Below are 20,514 nucleotides of genomic sequence, written 5' to 3' on the forward strand. Positions count from 1 at the left end.
TCAGTCGTTTTTAATCTCTTATGGCACAGTAGTATTCCCTCGCAACTATTCCCCAATTGATGGGTAGCCCCTTGTTCTTTGTCGCCACAAAAAGGGCTGCTCTTAAGAGTTTGGGACCTGCAGATTTGCTTCCTTTTCCCCTGATCTCTTTGGGGAATGGTACTGCTGAGTTCAAGGCTATACACAGAGTTCTAAATTCCAAATTACTCTTCAAAATGGTTGAATCAGTTCACAGCTCCACCAACAGTGTATTAGTGTTCCCATTTTTCCAATCCCCTCCAACGTTTGTCATCAGTCTTGCTGTCATTTTAGCCAATCTGATGGGCATGAGATGGTAACTCAGAATTGTTTGCATTTCACCAATCAGGAGTGATTTAGAACATTTTTTCATATGCCTATGTATGGCTTTGATGTAGTCCTCTGCTCATATCTTTTGTCCATTTATCAACTGGGGGAGTATGGCTCTTGTTCTTATACATTCAGCAAAGTTCTCTATCTATTTCAGAGAGGAGACCTCTAAATCTCTGTCTAGGAGGATCTCTATCAACTTTCCCCCACCATTTGTATGACATTCATTTGTACAAAAGTTTTCCCATTCAATGAACTCAGAATTATCCATTTCATGTTTCACAATGTTCCCCACTTTTGTTGCCTCATGAATTCCTCTTCTAGCCATAAATCTGGTGGTAATATGTTCCGTGTTCTTCTGCTTTACTTATGATATCTCCTTTTAGGTCCAGATCACATATGTATCTATTTGGACCGTATCTTAGCGAATGGCGTATAGGATACTGGTTTATACCTAGTTTCTGCCAAACTGCTTTTCAGTTGTCCCCACAATTTTTTTTACCTAATACTGATTTCTTATCCCCCAAACTGTGGAAGAGGATTCTTTACTCTATTGTCTATCTTGAGCTAACACTAACTTAAGTACCCCTACTTAGTACTTCACTAGACTGATGACAGGATTAACTCTCCTTTGTCTACCTTTTGATTAAACCAATCAAAAGCTTAAATTAGATGGAGGAGTTAGCAAGTCACTTACTAACATGGGTGACAACTCCAGAAACTTGTGATAAGGGTTTACACCTCCAGAGGATGAGAGGTATGGATCCCAAACTTGTGAATCCTATGATCAGAGTTGATACCTTCAGCACCATAAACGTAAGCCCCGAATTCCCTCAGAGCAGATTGTCTTTGAGAAGATAGTCTGGGGGGAAGCTGGATAGCCCAGTGGATTGAGAACCAGGCCTAGAGACAGGAAGTCCTGGGTTCAAATCTGACCTCAGACACTTCCAGCTGTGTGACTCTGGGCAAGTCACTTGACCCCCATTGCCTAGCCCTTACCACACTTCTACCTTGGAACCAATACACAGTATTGATTCCAAGATGGAAGGTGAGGGTTTAAAAAGGGGAAAAAAAGAAGAGATGGTCTTCTGGAGATAGTCTTCTGACTGGGGAGAGTCTTCAAGGGAGCTTCACTAGAGATTGAAGTTTGGATTGTGGGCTTGGAGCTCAGCTTCAACTTAGACTCCTGGACTACTTAGTTGGGTGAGTGAAAGTCTGACTCCTTTCCTAGTTTCCTAAGAGACTAGCTTCCATCTTGGAGGAGGCCTCATGGTTATTCACTACCAGCCTTCCTGGTTGAAAGTTAATTAATTTCTGCCTGGATTAAGCAGACCCAGAGTAAAACATTTATGTTGATAGGATAGATAACCTCTCTAACCCCCTCACATGTCTCTTCTTTATTGTTTCTTCTCTATTTGTATATATTTGTAAATAAATTTCTGACTCAATATATAATAAATACTGGTGACCACATAATTTCATATAATCATTGTCCAACCATTAATTTTCACCTTTACAAAACCAGAGGCACATAGAAATCTTTTGTCAAATACAAGAAAGCTATGATAATTTTTTTTGTCAGATACAAATTTATTATAATCTTTTACTGCTGTTTGTTGTATTTAAGAGTTTGGATAATGACTCCTTAATAATACATTTTAAAATCTGGTACTAATAGGCCTCCTTGCTTTACTATTTTTCCCCATTAATTTTTTTATATTCTTGATCTTTTGTTCTTCTAAATGAATTTTATTTTTTCTAACTCGAGAAAATAATTTTTTGATAATTTAATTAGAATAACATCGAATAAGTAGGTTAGTTTAAGTAGGATTGTTGTTTTAATCATATTGGCTTTGCCCATCCATGAATGATTAATATTTTTCCAATTATTTTGATCTGACTTTATTTGTGTAAAAAGTGTTTTATAGTGGGGTAGGTGGGTGGCTCAGTGGATTGAAAGCCAGGCCTAGAGATGGGAGGTCCTGGATTCAAATTTGGGCTCAGATACTTCTTAGCTGTGTTATCTTGGGCAAATAACTTAACTCCTTTTGCCTAGTCCTTATCACTCTTCTGCCCTGGAACTAATACCCAGTGTTGATTCTAAGATGGAAGGTAAGGATGTAAAAAAAAAATTAGTGTTTTTTAATTGAATTCATGTGGTTCCTGGGTTTATCTTGGCAGGTATATTATACTTCCAGGTATTTTATTTTATCTGTGGTTATTTTAAATAGAGTATCTCTTCTTGCAGGACTTTGTTAGAAATATATACAAATGCTGATGATTTATATGGGTTTATTTTTCATCCTGCTACTTTGCTAAAAAAGAAAATGGATTGCTCCAACTAACTTTTTAGTTGATCTTCTAGAATTTTCCACATAATACCATAATGTCGATCTGCAAACAGAGATAGTTTTATTAGTTCTTTTCCCACTCTGATTCCTTCAATTTCTTTTTCTTCTTTTATTGCTATTGCTACCATTTCTAACTCTATGTTGAATATTATTGGTGATCACAGCATGGGCATCCTTGTTTCTCTCCTGATCTTATTCTAGCTTCTCACCATTATAAATAATACTTGCATGGTTTTAGGTAGATGCTTCATATATAATTTTAAGAAAGACTTAATTTATACCCATATTTTCCATGCTTGTTTTTTTTTAAAACCCTACCTTCCATCTTGGAATCAATACTGTGTAATGGGTCTAAGGCAGAAAAGTGGTATGGGCTAGGCCTTGGGGGTTAAGTGACATGCCCAGGGTCACACAGCTGGGAAGTGTCTGAGGCCAGATTTGAACCTAGGACCTCCCATCTTTAGGCCTGGCTCTCAATCCACTGAGCTACCCAGCTGCTCCCTCCAGTGTTTTTGATAGGGATGAATGTTGTCATTCTCCAGCCTAAACATCCTCAATTCCTCCAAACAATCCTATGGCTCAACATCACTCAAGATGTCAGGTTCCATTACATGACATTTCTTTTCTTTTTTTTTCTTCGCTTTTTAAATTAAGAATATTTTCCCATGGTTACATGATTCATGATCCACCCCCATCCTTTCTTCCCCATCCCCTCCCAAATTGACAAGCAGTTCCATGTTAAAAATCCATTTCCATGTCATTCATATTTGTGGTAGAGTGATCTTTTGACATCAAAACCCTAATCATATCCCTATTGCTCTACATGATGGGTCTTATGTTTTTCTTCTGCATTTCTGCTCCCACAGTTCTTTCTTTGGATGTGGATAGCATTCTTTCTCATAAGTTCCTCTGGATTGTCCTGGGCATGACATTACTTTTCAAAAGTTATCTTGCTTCAGATAATATTCTCATCATTTTGATCTGTCATCTTTATGTCCCACAGAAAAATTGTCCCAGCATTCATTAAGAGGGTACTGCCACCAATCATTTGCCACCAAATATTTTCTTGACTGATTGATTTATGATGTGTTCATCATAGACCCACAGTTTGCAAAAACCAGTGAGCCCTGCTGATCTCATTTGCCAGACTGTCTCTTGTTGGTGTTCTATGTCTTTAGAGGTGGCCACATCTCCCCCTGCAGATGGTCTGTCAGCTCCTAGAAAGCAGGGACTATTTTTGTTTTGGGTTCTCAGAGCCCAGCACTGGGCTTGGCACCTAAAAGGAGCTTAATAAAAGCTTGCTGAAGTTGTGGTATGTAATTAGGATGGAATACTATTGTGAGAAATGACAAACAGGATGCTTTCAGAAAAACTTGGGAAGATTTAATGAACAGACTGAAGTGAGCAGAACCAGGAAAAGAGCGTAAACCATAACAACATTGTAATGATCAATTGTGAATGACTTGGCTATTGTCTACAAGCCTGAAGGGTCTAGGATGAAAAATGCTCTAGAGAAAGAACTGAGGGGAGTGGAAGGAAGAAACAGAAAATTGGTGACTCCAAATGGGAAAAAACGAATGGTAAAAATTATTTGTGTATACTATTGGGAAAAAAAACACTAACAAAGGAAAAGATATATAATTATAATTTTAAAAAAAAGCTTGTTGATGGAAGGAACATTTCTTTATCAGAACTAGTGACTGAAAAATCCCCAGAGAAGTGGAACCCTGGGTACTGCAGCTTCCTCCCAAAGCCTTCTTCTGTCCTTTCCATTTTATTGAAACCACACCAATGAAGGGAAATGCACACTAGCCTCAAATACATGAGGAAACAAGTGGCAAGGTTCAAGACTCCCCAAGCAAGGAGAAGCTCCTTGCTTCAAATTCATAGAATGCCACCATTGCTAACTTCATCTAAAACAGGCCCTCTATAAACCTGGAGTCTATGAATGTGCTTTTGAGAAATATTTGGGGGGCAGTGAGGTAAGGCAGCACAGTGGAGAGAAGCACCAGGTCTGCAGTCGGGAGGACTTGGTTTCAGATCTGACCCCAGATACTTCCTAGCTATGTGACCCTAGACAAGTCACTTAACCCTGTATGAAAGGGAATTCTTTATTCTCTTTGTCTATTTTCAGTTAACACTTGGTTAACACTAACTTAAGTACTCCTACTTAGTACCTCACCAAACACTAAGTAAGAGTATTCAAAGTCATTTGCTAAAGTGGGTAAAAACTCAATCAGTCAGGAAATTGTGAATCTTTTTGATAAGAGTTTACACCTCCAGAGAATGAGAAGTGGATCCCATAAGACTCTGCTCCTCTGGGCAATGCTAGACAATTTGGAAGCTGTGATTAGCCCCTGTGAAGAGGTGAAGGGACAAGAAGTCACTATAAAAGCACTGAATTTCTGGGGCTAGAAGTCAGCTTTAGGATTTGTCTTAAGTTCAAATTGCCTCTTGGAGGGAACTTGGATGAGTGAATAGCTGGCTTTCCTTTCCTGACTTCTGGAGAGAGACTAATTCCAGTAAAGGATTAACAAATTATGTCAGGCTGAGTTGAGTGTGTAGGCTAAATATCTTCTCTACCCTCTTTTTGTATTTCTCAACTTTCACTCTCTCCACCTATTTTGTAAATAAAAACTACTGAAAGTCATTTTGACTTGAGCTATAATATTTTTAATTGGTGACCTCCATATTATTTATATTTGTCATATATTTTAGTCAAACCCTTAATTTTAATTCCTCACACCTGATTGCTTAGCCTTTGATGCTATTTTATCTTTGAACTGATACTAAGACAGAAGGAATTTTTTTTTTAAAGACTGAATGACTTTTTCATTTTTCTGGTTTTCTTTCTAATCCAATGTACAATTTTATTTGATTCAATTAAAAAGCTGATTCTGAGGTCTGCAAAGGCTTCCCCCAGAAGGCCAAGAGGGATTCAATACCAAAAAAGATTAAGAAGCTGCCAAGTGGCACTGTGGACAGAGTTTAAGAGATGGAATCTGGAAGACCTAAGGCCAAATCCTGCCTCTGACCTGTTCTAGCCAGGTGATCCTGGACAAGGCTCTTTACCTCTGCTTGCCTCAGCTGCCTCATCTGTAAAATAGAGGAGGTGACAATAATAGCAATCCCCTTCCTAGGTTATGAGGAGCAAATGAGAGAACATATTGAAAGGTCTTTGCAAATCTTTAAGAGCCAGAGAAATGCTAGCTGCTTAGGAGAATGAATGTGTTACTAGAATCAGTAGACCTGGCGGCAGCTTTTGGCTCTGACACTCCATGGCTATTTCTGAGTGTCCTCGTGTGTCAAATGGGGCTTCTCACACTGATACTGCCATAACAGAGTTCTTGTGAGGAGGACTTTGTCCAAGTTCCTGGGTCTGGAAGCCTCTAGAAAGTTTTCCCACAATACATGATTGGTGATAGTTCAGGGATCAGCATAGAGAATGGAGAGGAAGAGAGAAGTCTTGAGTTCAAGTTCTAATATATTCCTGGGTAGTTGTGTGACCCCTTCCCGCCCCTCCCCCCAGGTATCTGAGGCAGATCTCAGGGCCTAGGGCCTCTCAAGAAGACTATAAATGACAGAAGCAGGGTGTAACATACCAGGCATGGAAGTATGGTTGGTGTATTAAGTACTTGATCAGATCAGTTCATGGTCAATGTATAGGCAGTTCTAAGGGCCTGAGCCACGAAGGCCTCGCCCTCACCTGGTCAAACCTCCTTCCTCGGAAAAGCGGTGTCAGGCCAATCCCTGCCTCCTCTGATCTTGTCATTGTCTATCCAGCCAAAGTTCAGACCTGCGTGCTATGTCCCGTGTTCACTGATCGCCTCTCAATCCACAATAAAGGCTGGGGTGCGGCGCTGCTGCTCCTCGATCCCTGCATCCTCGGAGCTCTCCCTGCTTTCTCTCCTTATCTGTCCTCGGCCTGGCCACGTGCTTTCTATCTCGGAATTCTTACTTCCATGCGTTCTCTCATGTCTCAGATTTTCCTTTAACTAATTTTCTAAGGAGAATATTAGCGGGAGCTCCGCCGCTCCCCATAGCAATTAACTTGTCTGTGAGTCTGCATTTATCACCCATCTTCCTCAGGCTCCTCCCTCCTTCTCAAGTTATATCCCACAACGAAATATTATATAGCAACCGCTGGACGGACTGCTATACAGGGCTTAATCTACATGAGTCATGTCTGTCTTTGGCAGAGAGAATGGAATAATTTGCCATTTCCTTCTCCGGCTCATTTTACAGATGAGGAAACCAAGGCAACAAGATGAAGTGACTTGCCCAAGGTCATATAAGGCTGGTTTTGAACTCAGGTCATGACTCCAGGTCACCTAGCAGGATTGGTTTGGGAGACTCTAGATAGGCAAGAGAGGACATTGTCCTTAGAGCCAAGAAGCCCAGGGCCCAGGTCTTGCCTTTGACAGGCACTGGGTTAGAAAAATGCAGGAGGGCTCCGTAGAGATTCCTGCTGTCAATGTGACCAGTCAAGCCACTTAAGTCAGTGAGAGAGGCTGGAAGGAATCTACACACCAGGACTTACCCAGGCCAATGCTTACTGGTTCATACGAGACTTAAAGGACATGCCAACAACTTGCACAGCTTTGAAGTATACTTCAAAGTGTACCTCCTGATGAGGAAACTGGCCTTCTGATCTGCCCAAGGAGGCTTTGCTGCCTTCCCACTTCCTGGTTAGGCATTGACTCCAGCTTGAGGAGAGATCAGTTGTTCTTTTTTCAGCTGATGGACTTGAGGTCTCTCTGGGTCATCCAAATTAAGGGGAGAACTGGCTCCTGCTTGGCCTCTATGAAGAAAGCTCAAGCTGAGCTGCAGATACTTTGTGTCGATTCAAATCAAAATCTACCTTTTTTTTTTTTGGTAAAAAACAAACAAAAATCCCCTCAAGGTCACATTCGAACCCAGGTGCTCCTAACTCTGGGCCTAGGCTCTCTAACCACTGAACCACTTGGCTGTCTCCTCCTTGACTAGATCTTCATTCAGGTCATGTCTAGTCTCTGTGTGTCCTGTAAGGGCTCTATCCTGCCACCTCTTTTATCTTGATGTTATGGCGATCTAAGCATCAAAAGAAGCATTATGGGATAGAGTCTCAGATGGAATGGAAATAAAGGGTCAGGTGAAAGATTAAAAAAAAAAAAGAATGTAAGCCCTCTGAGGGCAGGGGGTCCTTCGGGCATTTAAAGCTCTTCATAGCCTAGGCCCCTCCTACCACTAGTCTTCTCATACCTAACTCCCTAACATATTCTTCAACCCAGTGACATGGACTTTCTGGCTGTTCTTGAAACAGATCCTTTGTCACCGAGTCTCAGCATTTTCATGTCTGGAATGCTCTCACTCTGCGGTTAAGTGACTTGCTCAGGGTCACACTGGCTAGGAGTCTGAGGCCAAATTTGAACCCAGGATCTTTGGCCTCCAGGCCTGGCTCTCCATCTCCTGAGCCCCCTAGCCTGTTTCAAGTTCCAGCCTCTATAGGAAGCCTTTCCCCGCCCCCTAGTCCTAGTTTCTTTGATGCATTGTTCTCTCCAACTTCTGTCTGAGTTTCGAGGCTGCAATTCTCAGTGGACCACCTGGCTGGGTCACAGTGTGGCCACCTAATAGATGCAAGCCCTGGAGGCTTGGCCCTGGCCTGGCCAGCCCCGCCGCAGCCTGCAGCCGGCAGCCCCAGGAACTAAGGCGAGATCCTTCCATGGCCCGAACGCTGCCCCTGCTCTGCGGAACCTCCCTCTCATTGGTCAGGGAAAGTGCCCAATGGGGCTTTCCTGGTTCCCGTGGGAGGGCACAACTGGAGGCTCTTAAAAAAAAAATTTTTTTTTTAAACCCTCACCTTCCATCTTGGAGTCAATACTGTGTATTGGCTCCAAGGAGGCCACATTTGAACCTAGGACTTCCCATCTCTAGGCCTGACTCTTAATCCACTGAGCTACCCAGCTGCCCCCTACTGGCGGCTCTTTTGAGGCCTTCCGGGCCTGCGGCTCGGCTTGGTTGTGCTCCGAGGGATCCCACGGCTTTTCAAGCTTCTCCTAACACGTGGCTCCTAGCCCACATGACCACGAAGCCCGGCCAGACGCGCAGGTGCACTTGGCTTCACTGCTTGCACAGATCCTACTCTGCCTGTGCGGAGGCAGCTCTGCGCAGGTGCATTTGGCCCGCCGAGTGCGCCTGCGCAGATCCACCTTACAGCGAGGTCAAGTTCGCGTGTGCATAACCTGTTCTGTTTGTGCTGAGGAGACCCGTGGTTTCAAGGCTCGGATGGAGACGAGGGACGAGGAAGCCGCAGGAGCGGCGCTGCTGCTTTACGAGCGGGCCCATTTCCGGCACGACCCGCGGTGGCTGCTTTCCGGGCCGCCGCGCCTCTGCCTGGCCTGCGCCCTGGAGCTGCTGCAGCCCTCGAGTGGGGTCTCGGTGCGGTTCTCCACTGAGGGCCTCGTCTTTCTGTTTTCCATTGCACCTTTGTATTGTCTCCACCCCTTCCACTCTGGCGCATGCGCCTTCCCTGTCCTGCCTGCAAGCTTCTTGCCTGCTCGCTGCCGCTGTGCCTCTTGCCTAAGGTTCTGTGCTGCTCTCCCTTTCGCTATTCTTCCAGCTTTCATGTGTACCCCACCCCCGTGCTGGAGGTCTCGACACCCCGGCCGCGTCTTTCTGTATGCAGATGTACATATGCGCGTTGTTTTTAGAGCCTCACCACCCCGTGAGCGAGAGAATGGGGAGTATTGGTGTTCTCCCCACTTTACAGAGGTGGATCTGCCGAGGGACACACAGAAAGTGTCTGGGATGGACTCTGGGGGCAAGTCTTACAGATTCCAAGGCTGGAGCCCCGGGACATAAACCCCCTGGGGCCCTGCCCTCCCTCTCCACTCCACATAGCAGGCCCCTTTTCAGAGGGTTCCAGAAGCAAACTTGTGGGAGGGCCCCCACCCCCACCCCACTTCAGCACCTTTCCTGCCTTCTCCCTGCCAGGATTCCAGGTGCCCCTAGCCCTGCCCCTTCCTGGCACCCAGGCTTCTCAGCCTCAGCTCTCCCTCATCTCCTCCCTTGCTCTTTCTGCAGTCATCTGTTCATTCAGGTGCCTACTGTATGCCACACACTAAGCCGGGGATGTAAAAGCAAACCAGTTCTTGTTCTCAGTAATGGGTTTTGCTCTGTGCTAGGCCCTGGGGAGATAGAGAATCCTTACTCAATACTTGCCTTATAACTAGTCCTGAATGCTAAGCCCTCCATCCTTTGGTGTCCCCCCTCGGCCCTGGGCCCCATCTTCCCCATCCAAGCCCCTCTTCTGTTCCTAGACCCCAGAACCCGACTCTCAGTGGCTTCATTCACTTAGATTCAGAACTCCCTTCAACACTCAATGATTCCTCTTTGCCCTTTCTGAGTCGTCACCCCAAATCCGGTCTTATAATTGATTCAAGCAGAGATGAAATAGGTGAGGAAATGACTGTAAGGAAAGGGGAACTGATAAAAAGGCCAGAGAACAAAACAAATCCCAGCCTCTAGGGTAGCTTGAGCTTTTATGATTTAATGCCCAGATGCCTTTTCCCTTTAATGGATTGAGTTCTGCAACCAATGGACTCCGTTGTTGTTTAGTTGGGTTGGACTCCCTGACCCCGTTTGGGTAGAAATACTGGAGAGGTTTGCCACTTCCTTCTCCAGCTTATTTTACAGATAAGAAAACAGAGGCAAACAGGGTTAAATGACTTGTCCAGGGTCCCACAGCTAAATATATATACACACTTTGGAATCTGAGGTTGAATTTGAACTCAGGAAGATAAGTCTTCCTGACTCTGGGCTAACTGCCCTTTCTCTGTGTCAGTGAGTTTATGAAGCTTTCTGGGCTTCTCAATCTCCTGGTGACTTTGACACTTTTCACCACAAGGTGTTACTGATGCTCCACTAATTTTTTTAGTCAGTTGTCAATGGCTTTTTTTTTTTGCTTCCAGATTGATTATTTTTAAAAGGATGTCAGAAAGCTAGTCCAAGAATCTCCACCCCCCCCCCCCTTTTAAAAATTTTTACTTTCTGTCAAGGGCAAGGCTTAAGCAAAGGGAGTTAAATGATTTACCAATGTCACACAGCTAGGAAGTTTCTGAGGCCAGATTTAAGCCAATGTCCCCCTGATTCCAGGTCTGGTGCTCTATCCACTGCGCTATGTAGCTGTCTCTTAGTCCAGGGATTCTTAACCTGAGGTCAATGGATAAACTTTAGGTACTTATCCATTGACCCCAGGTTAAGAATCTAGACTCCTCTAAGTAGTCAGTCTGGCAAAGCCTAGGATCCCCTTCTCAGAATTGTGTTTTTAAATGCATAAAATATATAAGATTACAAAAGAAACCAAAGGTCGGTTAATGTAAAGATGCCATTTTTTCCTGTTTTTAAGTAATTCTTTTCATTTTTTTGTGCTTCTTTTACCAATTGGCCTATTCTGGTTTTTTAAGCTATTAATTTCTTCAGTACTTTTTTGTGCCTCCTTTACCAAGCTAGTGGCCATTTTCCCAAGATCTTCTTGTATCATTCATTTCTTTTATCAGTTCTTCTTCTCCCTCTCTTATTTGATTTTTAAAATCCTCTTTTAGCTCTACCTTAATTCTTATTTGACTTGAGAGCAATTCCTATTTTCTTGAAAGTTTTTGATGCAAAAGTATTGACTTTGTCGCTGCTTTCTGATTGTGTGTTTTGGTCTTCCCTGTCACCAAAATATCTTTCTATGTTGAGTGTCTTTTTTGTTGTTTGCTTATTTCCCAGTATTGTTCTTTTCTTTGAACTAGAAACAAAAACAAAAGCCAGCTGTTAATGTTGGGCTCAGCAACTCTGGGGAAGGGAATGAGCATTGCTCCAAGCTTCAGATTTTTTGTGCAGCTGCCTTCAGAGCTAGTTCTGGACATTTAGAAGTTTTCAGTTCTTTCACGGTGGAATGCCGTAACGCTGTGTTTTGGTCTGTGAGTAACCCCCAATACTCTTTCGTTCCTTAGAACTGTGGTCAGGGTTCCCTGTTCCCTTGTGGCTTCAAGTGCTGGTATGTGTTCGTGCTTCTCCTTACCTTGAGACTAAGCCTGGGACTGCTAGTTATGGGCATTGTGACAAGAGTCTTTTGCCCACAGCCAGCAGAGGAGACTCCTGTGATCTCTTTCCGAGCAGTTGCCCGTCTCCCCCTTACCAAATGTGGCTGAGAGCTCTGGAAGCCTTTGCTGCTAATTCAGCTAACCCAACAGCTGTTGCTGTGGTGGGGCCTGTCTTGGCACACAGCTTTGAGCTCCATTTCTAACCCAGTGCCCTAGATAGTTCATGCTGGCCGTCTAAGGTGTTTTGGGCTGAAGAATTATTCCATCGCATCCTTTTGGGTTATGCTACCCCAGAATCTGTTTTGAGGTGTCATATCATAGTTTTGGGGCAGGTCACTTAGGTGGGCCTATGTACTTTCTCCGCCATCTTGGCTCTGCCCCAAGAAGGATTCATTAAATAGCACTCTGCAGAGTGCTGGAGCCAATGCCCTCTTACAACATTTATGGGGCATTTCTGAGGCAAATGTTCATGGATAGAAATGAGAGGCAGTGTGGTATGATACAGTAGTAGATGGAAAGAAGGCTGGCCAGGGACTTGGGAAGTCCACATACCACATGTGGCTCTTGTGAAAATTTCTTTTTCAGTTACACGTAGAAACACTTTTTGACAGTCACTTTTTGCCATTTTAGAATTCAAGTTTGGTTCCCCCCCACCATCCCCCACTCCTTAAGGAGGTGATGAAGAGTCTGATGTAGGTCATCTCTGTTCTTTCCTTCATGTGACATGTACTTCCATGTTGCTTTTGTCGTTATGGAAGGCAACCACACGTGGCTCTTAAAGGCCTCTTAGTCTCCCAGACTCCTCTTTGTGATGATGACTTGCAGCAGGAGACAGAATTTCTGCCTCAGGAGTTCCCAGCTACAGATCCATTGTCCCGGCTGCCATGGGCAAAGGCCTGCCCTTCATTCAGTGCTGGTCACAGGGCAGGCCAATGGATCCCCCTACCTACTCCATGCCATATTGTGATGTGAGCGTGAAAATAGGGTAGGACATGACAAGAACCCTTTGAAATGTGGTCCTCACTTCCTTGGCAATAGAACACTTATTTTTTCTTCCTCCTCAAGCTGGTGCGCAAGAAACACATGCTGTCCTGCCTCCACGATGCCCTCCTGCGGCACCCCAGGGAGGTCACACACCTTTTTGCTCAGAACGAGATGGTCTGCATCCGCCTCCTAGACGTTCTTTTTGGTGAGTCCCTGAGGGGGACTTGTAAACCCTCCGACCCAGCGGGATACCAAAGAGAGTTTGTGACACTGCTTTATAGTGCAGTTTAAGATCTGGTAGTGCTAGGCATGTCTGCCTCTCTGCTATGTTCTGACTCTCCTCTGGGGCTATCAGGTTAGGGAATGCCCGCCTTGGGTTGTAGAAAGAGTAACAGTGATGAGCAGGCCGTGAATTCCACCCCACCCTACGGATGTGAACATTGAGTGTCTACTCCTAAGTGACTCTTCAGTTCTATGAGTACTTAGGAAGCACCTGCTCAGGCCACCCCACGAGGTGCCCAAAGAGAGATGGAGGGCACTGGGAGGGGCTGGGGAAGGTTTCCTTGAAGAGATGGGATTTGACTGTTCCTGTCCCCTGAGGAGGCAGGAGCACAGGCCAGTCCGAGGACATGGCTGGTACCCATGCACCGGGGCAAGAGATGGAGACCTTGGTGTGATCAGCATATAGAGCAGGGGCTTCGGAAAGGCTTGACTAACCCGGAGAACGTGGGGAAGAGGATAGATGGGTTCTGGGCCCATTGAACAGAGGACTATAGATTGGGAAAAGGCCCTGGAGACCACCAAGACTACCCTTCTCACTTTATAGACGAGGAAACCAGGATACAGAGAGGCTGTGGCTTGGCCAGGCTCACCCAGCTGGGGACCCTTCTCTATCTGACTTGTTTGGTCCTTGCTTAGTATCGGAGACGATAGGAAGGGGCTTAGTGGTAGTATTGACTAGGACACCGTATACCTCTCCTTTCCTCTTCCTCCCCTAGATTAAGTGCCTTAAAAAATGGACTTTTAGCCAGGATGCACATTCACTAAAAAGATGGGTCTTGAATGAGGAGGAGAAAGAAAGAACTCTGTGGGAACCTCAAAGGGAAAAATTCTGCAAAAATAAAAAAGGTTACAATCCCCATGGTAGACCTCGGGATGAGTATGCAGTGATTTGCTTTTTAACCCTTACTTTCTGCCTTAGTATCGATATTGTATATTGGTTCCAAGGCAGAAAAGCAGTAAGTGCTGGGCACGGGGGGTTAAGTGACTTGCCCAGGGTCACACAGCTAGGACGTTTCTGAGGTCAGATTTGAACCCAGGACCTCATATCTCTAAGGCCTGGCTCACTAAGCCACCTGTCTGGGCGCAGTGATTTTTACCATTCACACTATGTCCTTGTGGCTTTGTTCTTCCCCCAGGACTACTTCGAAGTATAGATGATGTCAGTGTGCTGGAATTCACTATTCAAGGTGAGGTGGAACTGTGGCAGACATGCCAGGCGCATCTGCAGCAAAACTGTCAATTGATGGCTGCCCCTCTTGGCTGGAACAAAGTTAAGAACCAAGATGGCCCCAAACTGGGCTCTAGAGCCTGTGCTTGTACTCTGCTGAGAGGACAATCCCTATCGGGCTCCCCGTCGGCTTGATATTCTTTGTCTTACTGCCTCCCCCATCAACCTTGTGTCCAGTCCCCCTGCAGGCCAGCCTTCATGGCGAGTAACCACCCAAAGAACGAGAGGGAGAAGGCTGCTCAGCAGCTGAGTGAGACAGAGCGTGTGATGACCTACGTGGAAGCCCTCTGCCTCTGCAAAGGAGGGAGGGGGCACTGTCTCATCTCCCCTTCCGGACCCACCGATTCCATTGAGAGGCTTTGTTGTTGCCCTCCTTGGTGCCATTTGCATTTTGGTGGCCTCCCAGGATGTTGTTTCCCTGTTTTCTTCCTGTTAATTAGTTCATCAAAAAGTCTTGCCAAGCTGCTTTTCCCCCCACGTGTAAGCCTTTCCCTACCATGCGGGGTGGGTGGGGGGACCCGGCTACCTTCCTTCCTTTCCTTTCCCTCCTTTCCCTGCCAGCCTAGCTGTGTGTTTTTTAAGCCCATACTGGAGGCTTGAGTTGGAAGGGGCAGCGAAGGGATGCCATGGGCAGGCCCTGTGGCAGCACTGAGAAGGAACAGCTGCCAGTTTTCTTCAGGCAAGGAGGAGACAAGAAAAGTATCCAAAGGAAGCAGACTCCCTGGGAGCCGGTAGTATAGCTCTGGAACACCATTGCTCGCAATGATGGTCCTCTGGCATGCAGAAAAAGGACAGTGAAGGGCCCATTGACTTCAGGCAGGAGGCATATATAGGCTGATCCACTTCTCCTGCCTGAGTTTGTGGGTGGAAGATAGTGAAGAGAACTCTCAGTTCAGAGTCGGAAGACCTGGGTTTGAATCTTTCCTTCTTGACTTTCCAAGGGGGCAGTTCGTGTGCCTTGTGTTAACCAGGGGCAGGGGAATGGGATGCCTTGGACTAAAGTCATCAATTGGCTAGAAACAGGGCTAGGAAAGATGAGTCCTGGGTCCCTGAGAGCCATCTTCTCATGGCATGTTCTCTGACCCAGACCTCGCTGCCACTTTCCTCCTTCACTCACCCAGTTGATTCTGATTTTCCCTGCTTCTTTCTCCAACCATTCTGTCTCCCCCAGATCAAAGGCTAAGTTCCTGGAGGTGACCACCATTGTTACCTTTGTTTCTCTCCCAGGGAGCCTGGCAGATGTTTGTTTAATTTTATTCTTTTTGCTTAGTCCTTGTTCAGCTTCTCATCCAACCGAAGCTGGAGCCGTATATTCACTGCTTGCTGGAAGAGTGTCAGAAAGAGGTCAGTGATGTGCCCTGTTTCTGGGGAGTCTCCCTCTTCTTCCTCATTTCAAGCAGCTGTTGTGAATCTGCTTCCAGACAACAGGCACAGCTCAGCCTCTGGCTCCCCCCATCGCCTGCTGGCATCCTTCTCTCTCTTGCCGTCCCACTGGAGAGGCCGGCTTTTGTAGAAAGAAAGCCTTCCTGAAGCCCTTGCTTACCTCGTCTCCACGTCTCTCACATTCTGACTTGGATGGGCACTCTGGGGACTCCTGCCCACCTCAGCCTGGAGCATAAGCTCTTTCACAGCAGGAACTGGGATATTTTAAGACGTCGGCTGCCCAGGCCCTGGTCCTCTCTTCTGCCCACAGTAGAGAGAGAGACTGGCTGGGGTCTTCTCATTTTCTAGCTTCCAACTCAGCAGGGCTCAGGATCTTTGAATCTTCCCCAGGTGCTCTTTGCTTCCCATTCAGGTTTTACTTGGGAGATGTTCTTCCCACTGTGGGGCAGGAAATGGTGTGGCACTTTGGCACCACTTCCGCCCTTTGGGATGGGCCTTGCTAATGGGATTTGGTACAACTTGTTTTATCATCCCGCATCTCAATTTCTTGTCTGGAAAGTGGGGATAAAAATCCTCACAGGGTTGTTGTGAAGGAAGTGCTTTTTCTGCCTTCAAATTCTAAAGAAACACGAGCTTTGGCTATGATTTCCTTCACAGCTTTGTAACATGCCCACCATGGAGGGCAGCCTGGCCATCGTGACTCTTCTGGGTAAAGTGGTGGATGCCATCCCTTCCCTTGCTGAGATACTTGTGGTAGAACATGGTGAGTGCTGCTCACTCAGTTGTATTCTCCCTGCCTTTGATGTTGCCTTGACTTCTTCATTATCTTCTGTTCCTGCAAGACCCAGTACACATCATTCTTATGGACCTCAGTTATCTTAGCTCTAAAATGGGATCATAAAACTTAAACTAGCTACTTTATAGGGCTTTTGGAGGAAGATACTTTGTAAACATCAAAATGCTAGAGAGGGGCAGGTAGGTGCCTCAGTGGATTGACAGCCCGGCCTGGAGATGGGAGGTCTGAGGTTCAAATCAGGCCTCAGATACTTCTTAGCTGTAGGACCCTGGACAAGTCACTCAACCCCCATTGTCTAGCCCTTTCTGCTCTTCTGCTTTGGAATTGGTACCTAGAACTGACTCTTAAGACAGAAGTTAAGGGTTAAAAAAAAGAAAGCTATGGAAATGGGAGCAGCTCCTGTTTTCATCATGTTAATTGGGTGCCTGCTCATATATTTTTTCAGCAAGTGGCCTTATGATTTTTCACTTGCTTTTTTTTTATCTTCCTTGTGAAGTTACAGACTCCAAGAGGGGAGGGAGAGACCGAGACAGGGGTGTCAGAAAAAACCTTGGTCCAAGTCCCATCTCTGGTGCTTCCTGGCTGGAGACCTCTGGCAGATTGTTCTCCTTCAGCCTCAGTTTCCTCAAAATGAAAGGGGTGGACTTCACTGAGGCACTTCCTTGTTCTGCAACTGGTGCCTCTCTGTGTAGATCCCAGGACTCCATACTCCCCACTCAGAGTTCTTTCCACTGGCTTTCTTTCCTTCTGAGGATGATCAGTAGTCTCCTCATCTGTAAAATGGGAACAATAATTCTCATCCTGCCTCCTTAGTTGGACTGTTGGGAAGCCTGCACTGGGTGAATGTTAGATATCAGAATGATAATGGCTTTTGCATGTGTCAGGTCTTGGGATTCTCAGTGGTAGTTGTTCCTGCCAACACCTATGGCTCTTTTTGCTGTTTCCCCGGGCAGGTAACCTCGTGGAGCATCAGTTGAGGGGTCTGATGTACCCCAATGAGGCAGTGAAGGCTGCAGTCTGCTATCTGTATGGGAAGCTATACTCCTCTCCCACCGTGGCAGAGAAACTCTCAGACCATTTCAGGGAGAAACTGTGTCCCCTCTTTCTTACCACACTGGACAACGCTCAGACGAAGGAGCTGCAGGTTAACTGCATGGGTGAGGCCATGTTTTTAGGGAAGGCCCAAGAGCTTTTTGCTTTAGGACTTCTGCTGCCACCCTGTGCAGAAGGCTTCCCTGAAGGCCGTCCCGGCGCCTGAGGGTGATCTGGGGCCCCTGAAGGCAATGGCAGAGAGCTGTGGGCTCAGAGAGGTCCTTTCAAAGGAGAAAAGCTTCCTCCCAGGCCCCACCAGCCTGCTCAGGCAGGAGAGACTCACCACCAGGGTGGATGACTGGTCTCAGTGGCCCCCAGAGAAAGCCCTCCGAGAGTTGGGAGGAGGAGGAGTTATGGCCTCTTTCAGTGGTGGGTGGAGGTGACCACACTGATCAAGTCAGGGATGGAGGAAGCCTTGACATCGAGGAGAGACACCCATAGAAAGAAGGAGAAGGAAGGGATCTGGAGAACCTACAGCCCTTTCCAGTGGACTAGCTTCATTGGGAGTGACATGGTGGGTGGTGCCCAACTCTGGGCCTTACCCACGGTCAGCACTTTGTTGAGTTGTAGCCCAACTGCTTGAGCATTGACTCCTATATTGGATTTCATTCATTCATTCATTCATTCATTCATTCATTCATTCATTCATTCACTCTGCTCTGTGCAAAGAAAGTACTGGGTGCTCCAGAGGAGAAGGCTGGACAGTTTTCCTAGAGGATGTGATTCTGGGGAGTCTGGGGGGTCTGGGCTTGTCCTCTCTACTGTCACTTAAGGTTTTCTCTTCTTTATTTTCACAGGTTTGCTGAGACAGCTGCTGAAATATGACCCTTTTGTGTCTGTTATAATGAGCCGGTCAGGGGAGGCAGGGATTTCTGAAAATGCTGAGATGCCACCCAAAGAAAGCACCCTCCCCTTAGTGCTGAAAAAGGTGATTCTTGCCCGGGGCTCTGGCCTTGGTCACCGCCACTGTCACGGAGCCTCTCCTGGCTGGACTCTGGGCACTTAGCCCTGCTACTGTGCTGGACTTCTGCACTGTTGGCTGCCTCTTGAGTTTTCTTTTCTTCCATGCTTGGGATGGTGTCGCCCAGCTATCTCAGGGTCTGCCAAGGCTTGCTAGTGCTGCACCCAAATGATGAACTTTAACTTTTTAATGGAGACTGGTTCTACCCACCTACTTGCAGCTCAACATTATTTGGCCGGCTTGTGCCAGTGGATTTGTATTTTTTTTAATGGAAATTATCCGTCTTATCTTCGGTGAAGGCTTTTTTTTTTACCTTCACCCTCTGTCTTATAATCAATATTGGTTCCAAGGTGGAAGAATGATGAGGGCCAGGCATTTGGGGTGAAGTGACTTGTCTGGGGTTGCACAGCTAGGAGGTGTCTGCGGTCATTTTTGAACCCAGGACCTTCCATCTCCAGGCCTGGCTCTCTTCTAGCCATATAGATGCCCCCTGACTTTTTTTCTGTGATAATGCTTGGCCTTAGTTTAGTTAAGAATTCTAGTGTTAGCTGTGAAAAGGCACCTTCTTCCCTTCTCTAGTTTGTGTATGCTCTAACCTTTTCTACCAGTTTGGAGCTTATTGGGGTACATGGTGTCTCACACTCCTGACTTTCTCTTTCTGTCTGTCATTCTTTTTGCTCTTGTTTCCTTTTGCTTCCTCAATCTCTGCTCCCAGGGACTGGCAGTGATTCTGGGATATTTGCTTTCTGTCTTTTTGTCTAGCTGCTGCTGTCCAGAGACGAAATCTTGCAGGTAGCCAGTGCCCACTGCATGGTGGGTGTGCTGGTCCATTCTCCTGGGAAGTATGCCCAGACCTTCATCTACGCAGACATCCCAGGTAGTAGGGTGCAGGTCTCCTTCCTTCTGGAGGGTGCCTAGACCCCCTGGCAAAGGACAAATGGGATGAGGTGGCAGCAGGCCCTCAGATGAAGACTTCACCAGCACTGGCCTGATAATTAGGGCTGTCCTGAGGCCCATGGAATGGGCTGCCTTGTGAGGGAGGGGGTCCTCACCCCTGGAGGTCTTCAAACGGATGACCACCTATGGGGATGCTTTTCTGGGCATGCTTAGACTCAGTCCCTTCCCCCTGTGAAATGTATAATACTAGTCAGAGAAGGGCTTTCAGTAACGTGGGACTGCATTGGTGGGGTTTCATCCCTCTCACTCCCTGCAGAGTTCCTGTTTGAGCATCTCTCATGCACCAACGAGGTCCTCCTCTGGCCTGTGTACAGCTGCTTGTTGCTCCTGACTGAAGATCGCCTCTTCTTCTCCAAGTGCCACGCTGTGTATGGTTCGTGCTGGGACCTGCCTGGGCTGTCCAGCCTCCCTGGACTTTCCTTGTCCCTGTCCCTTAGCCCTCCTTTTCTATTGGTTAATGCATCTGAGTGACCCATTCTTCGCCATGTCTCTGATATTTGCCCTTCTTTCCTTGTTGCCTGTGTCAGGGGCCTAGGTGCCTGATACCCGGGCTACGTGCTGAAGGGGTCCCTGGGCCTAGAAAGACCTGGACTAGCCAGGAGGGACAGCCAGGTCAAGACAGCAGACATTAAGCGCTTGTATATATGTGTGGGGGGGGTCTGGGGGTATTAGGGCAAGGACAAAGGCTGTCTTCCCTTCCCTTTCTTTTTCCCCACCATTCCTGCCCAGTCCCAGACCCTGCACAGTGGAAATAGGTTTGGCCCTTTGGTGGCTGGTGTTCCGGGGACTCTCTCTCCCTCAGGATCCTGTGGGAACATCTAGAGCCTTTGACCCAAGGCCCTCGGGCACTGGACTCGGCCCTCTTCAGGATCCTCTCTCCATTCTTCATGCCCCTTAGAAATGAAGCTTTGTTAGTCTTCCACTTTGGGGCAGAGTCCTAGAAGAAGGCGTCAGCTCTGTTCTCCTCTGTAAAAGGGGTCCCTTCCCACCCTGCATTGTGATCAGAGATGGAAAGGTCCAGAGAGGAGTTCCTGAGATGGGCCTGATGACCTCCTTTTAGAGGT

The 20,514-nt window shown here is 46.5% G+C and overlaps 1 protein-coding gene across 5 annotated transcripts in view; it reads left to right on the forward strand.

The window, feature by feature from the left end:
* Nucleotides 1-8,836: 8,836 nt before the first annotated feature.
* MEI1 (meiotic double-stranded break formation protein 1) overlaps nt 8,837-20,514 on the forward strand; it is a 62,169-nt gene continuing 50,491 nt past the window's right edge. For 3 of the 5 annotated variants that reach the window (XM_007506072.3, XM_007506073.3, XM_056797439.1), the window contains exons 1-9: nt 8,837-9,116; nt 12,833-12,956; nt 14,170-14,220; nt 15,532-15,605; nt 16,302-16,407; nt 17,394-17,597; nt 18,330-18,460; nt 19,256-19,370; nt 19,707-19,823. In XM_007506072.3, the coding sequence (XP_007506134.1) occupies nt 8,964-9,116; nt 12,833-12,956; nt 14,170-14,220; nt 15,532-15,605; nt 16,302-16,407; nt 17,394-17,597; nt 18,330-18,460; nt 19,256-19,370; nt 19,707-19,823 (1,075 nt within the window). In that variant the 5' untranslated portion in view covers nt 8,837-8,963. The other 2 variants (XM_056797440.1, XM_056797441.1) reach the window with 2 other exon arrangements.

The sequence above is a fragment of the Monodelphis domestica genome, chromosome 5 (assembly GCF_027887165.1).
Source record: "Monodelphis domestica isolate mMonDom1 chromosome 5, mMonDom1.pri, whole genome shotgun sequence".
Taxonomy (NCBI): domain Eukaryota; kingdom Metazoa; phylum Chordata; class Mammalia; order Didelphimorphia; family Didelphidae; genus Monodelphis; species Monodelphis domestica.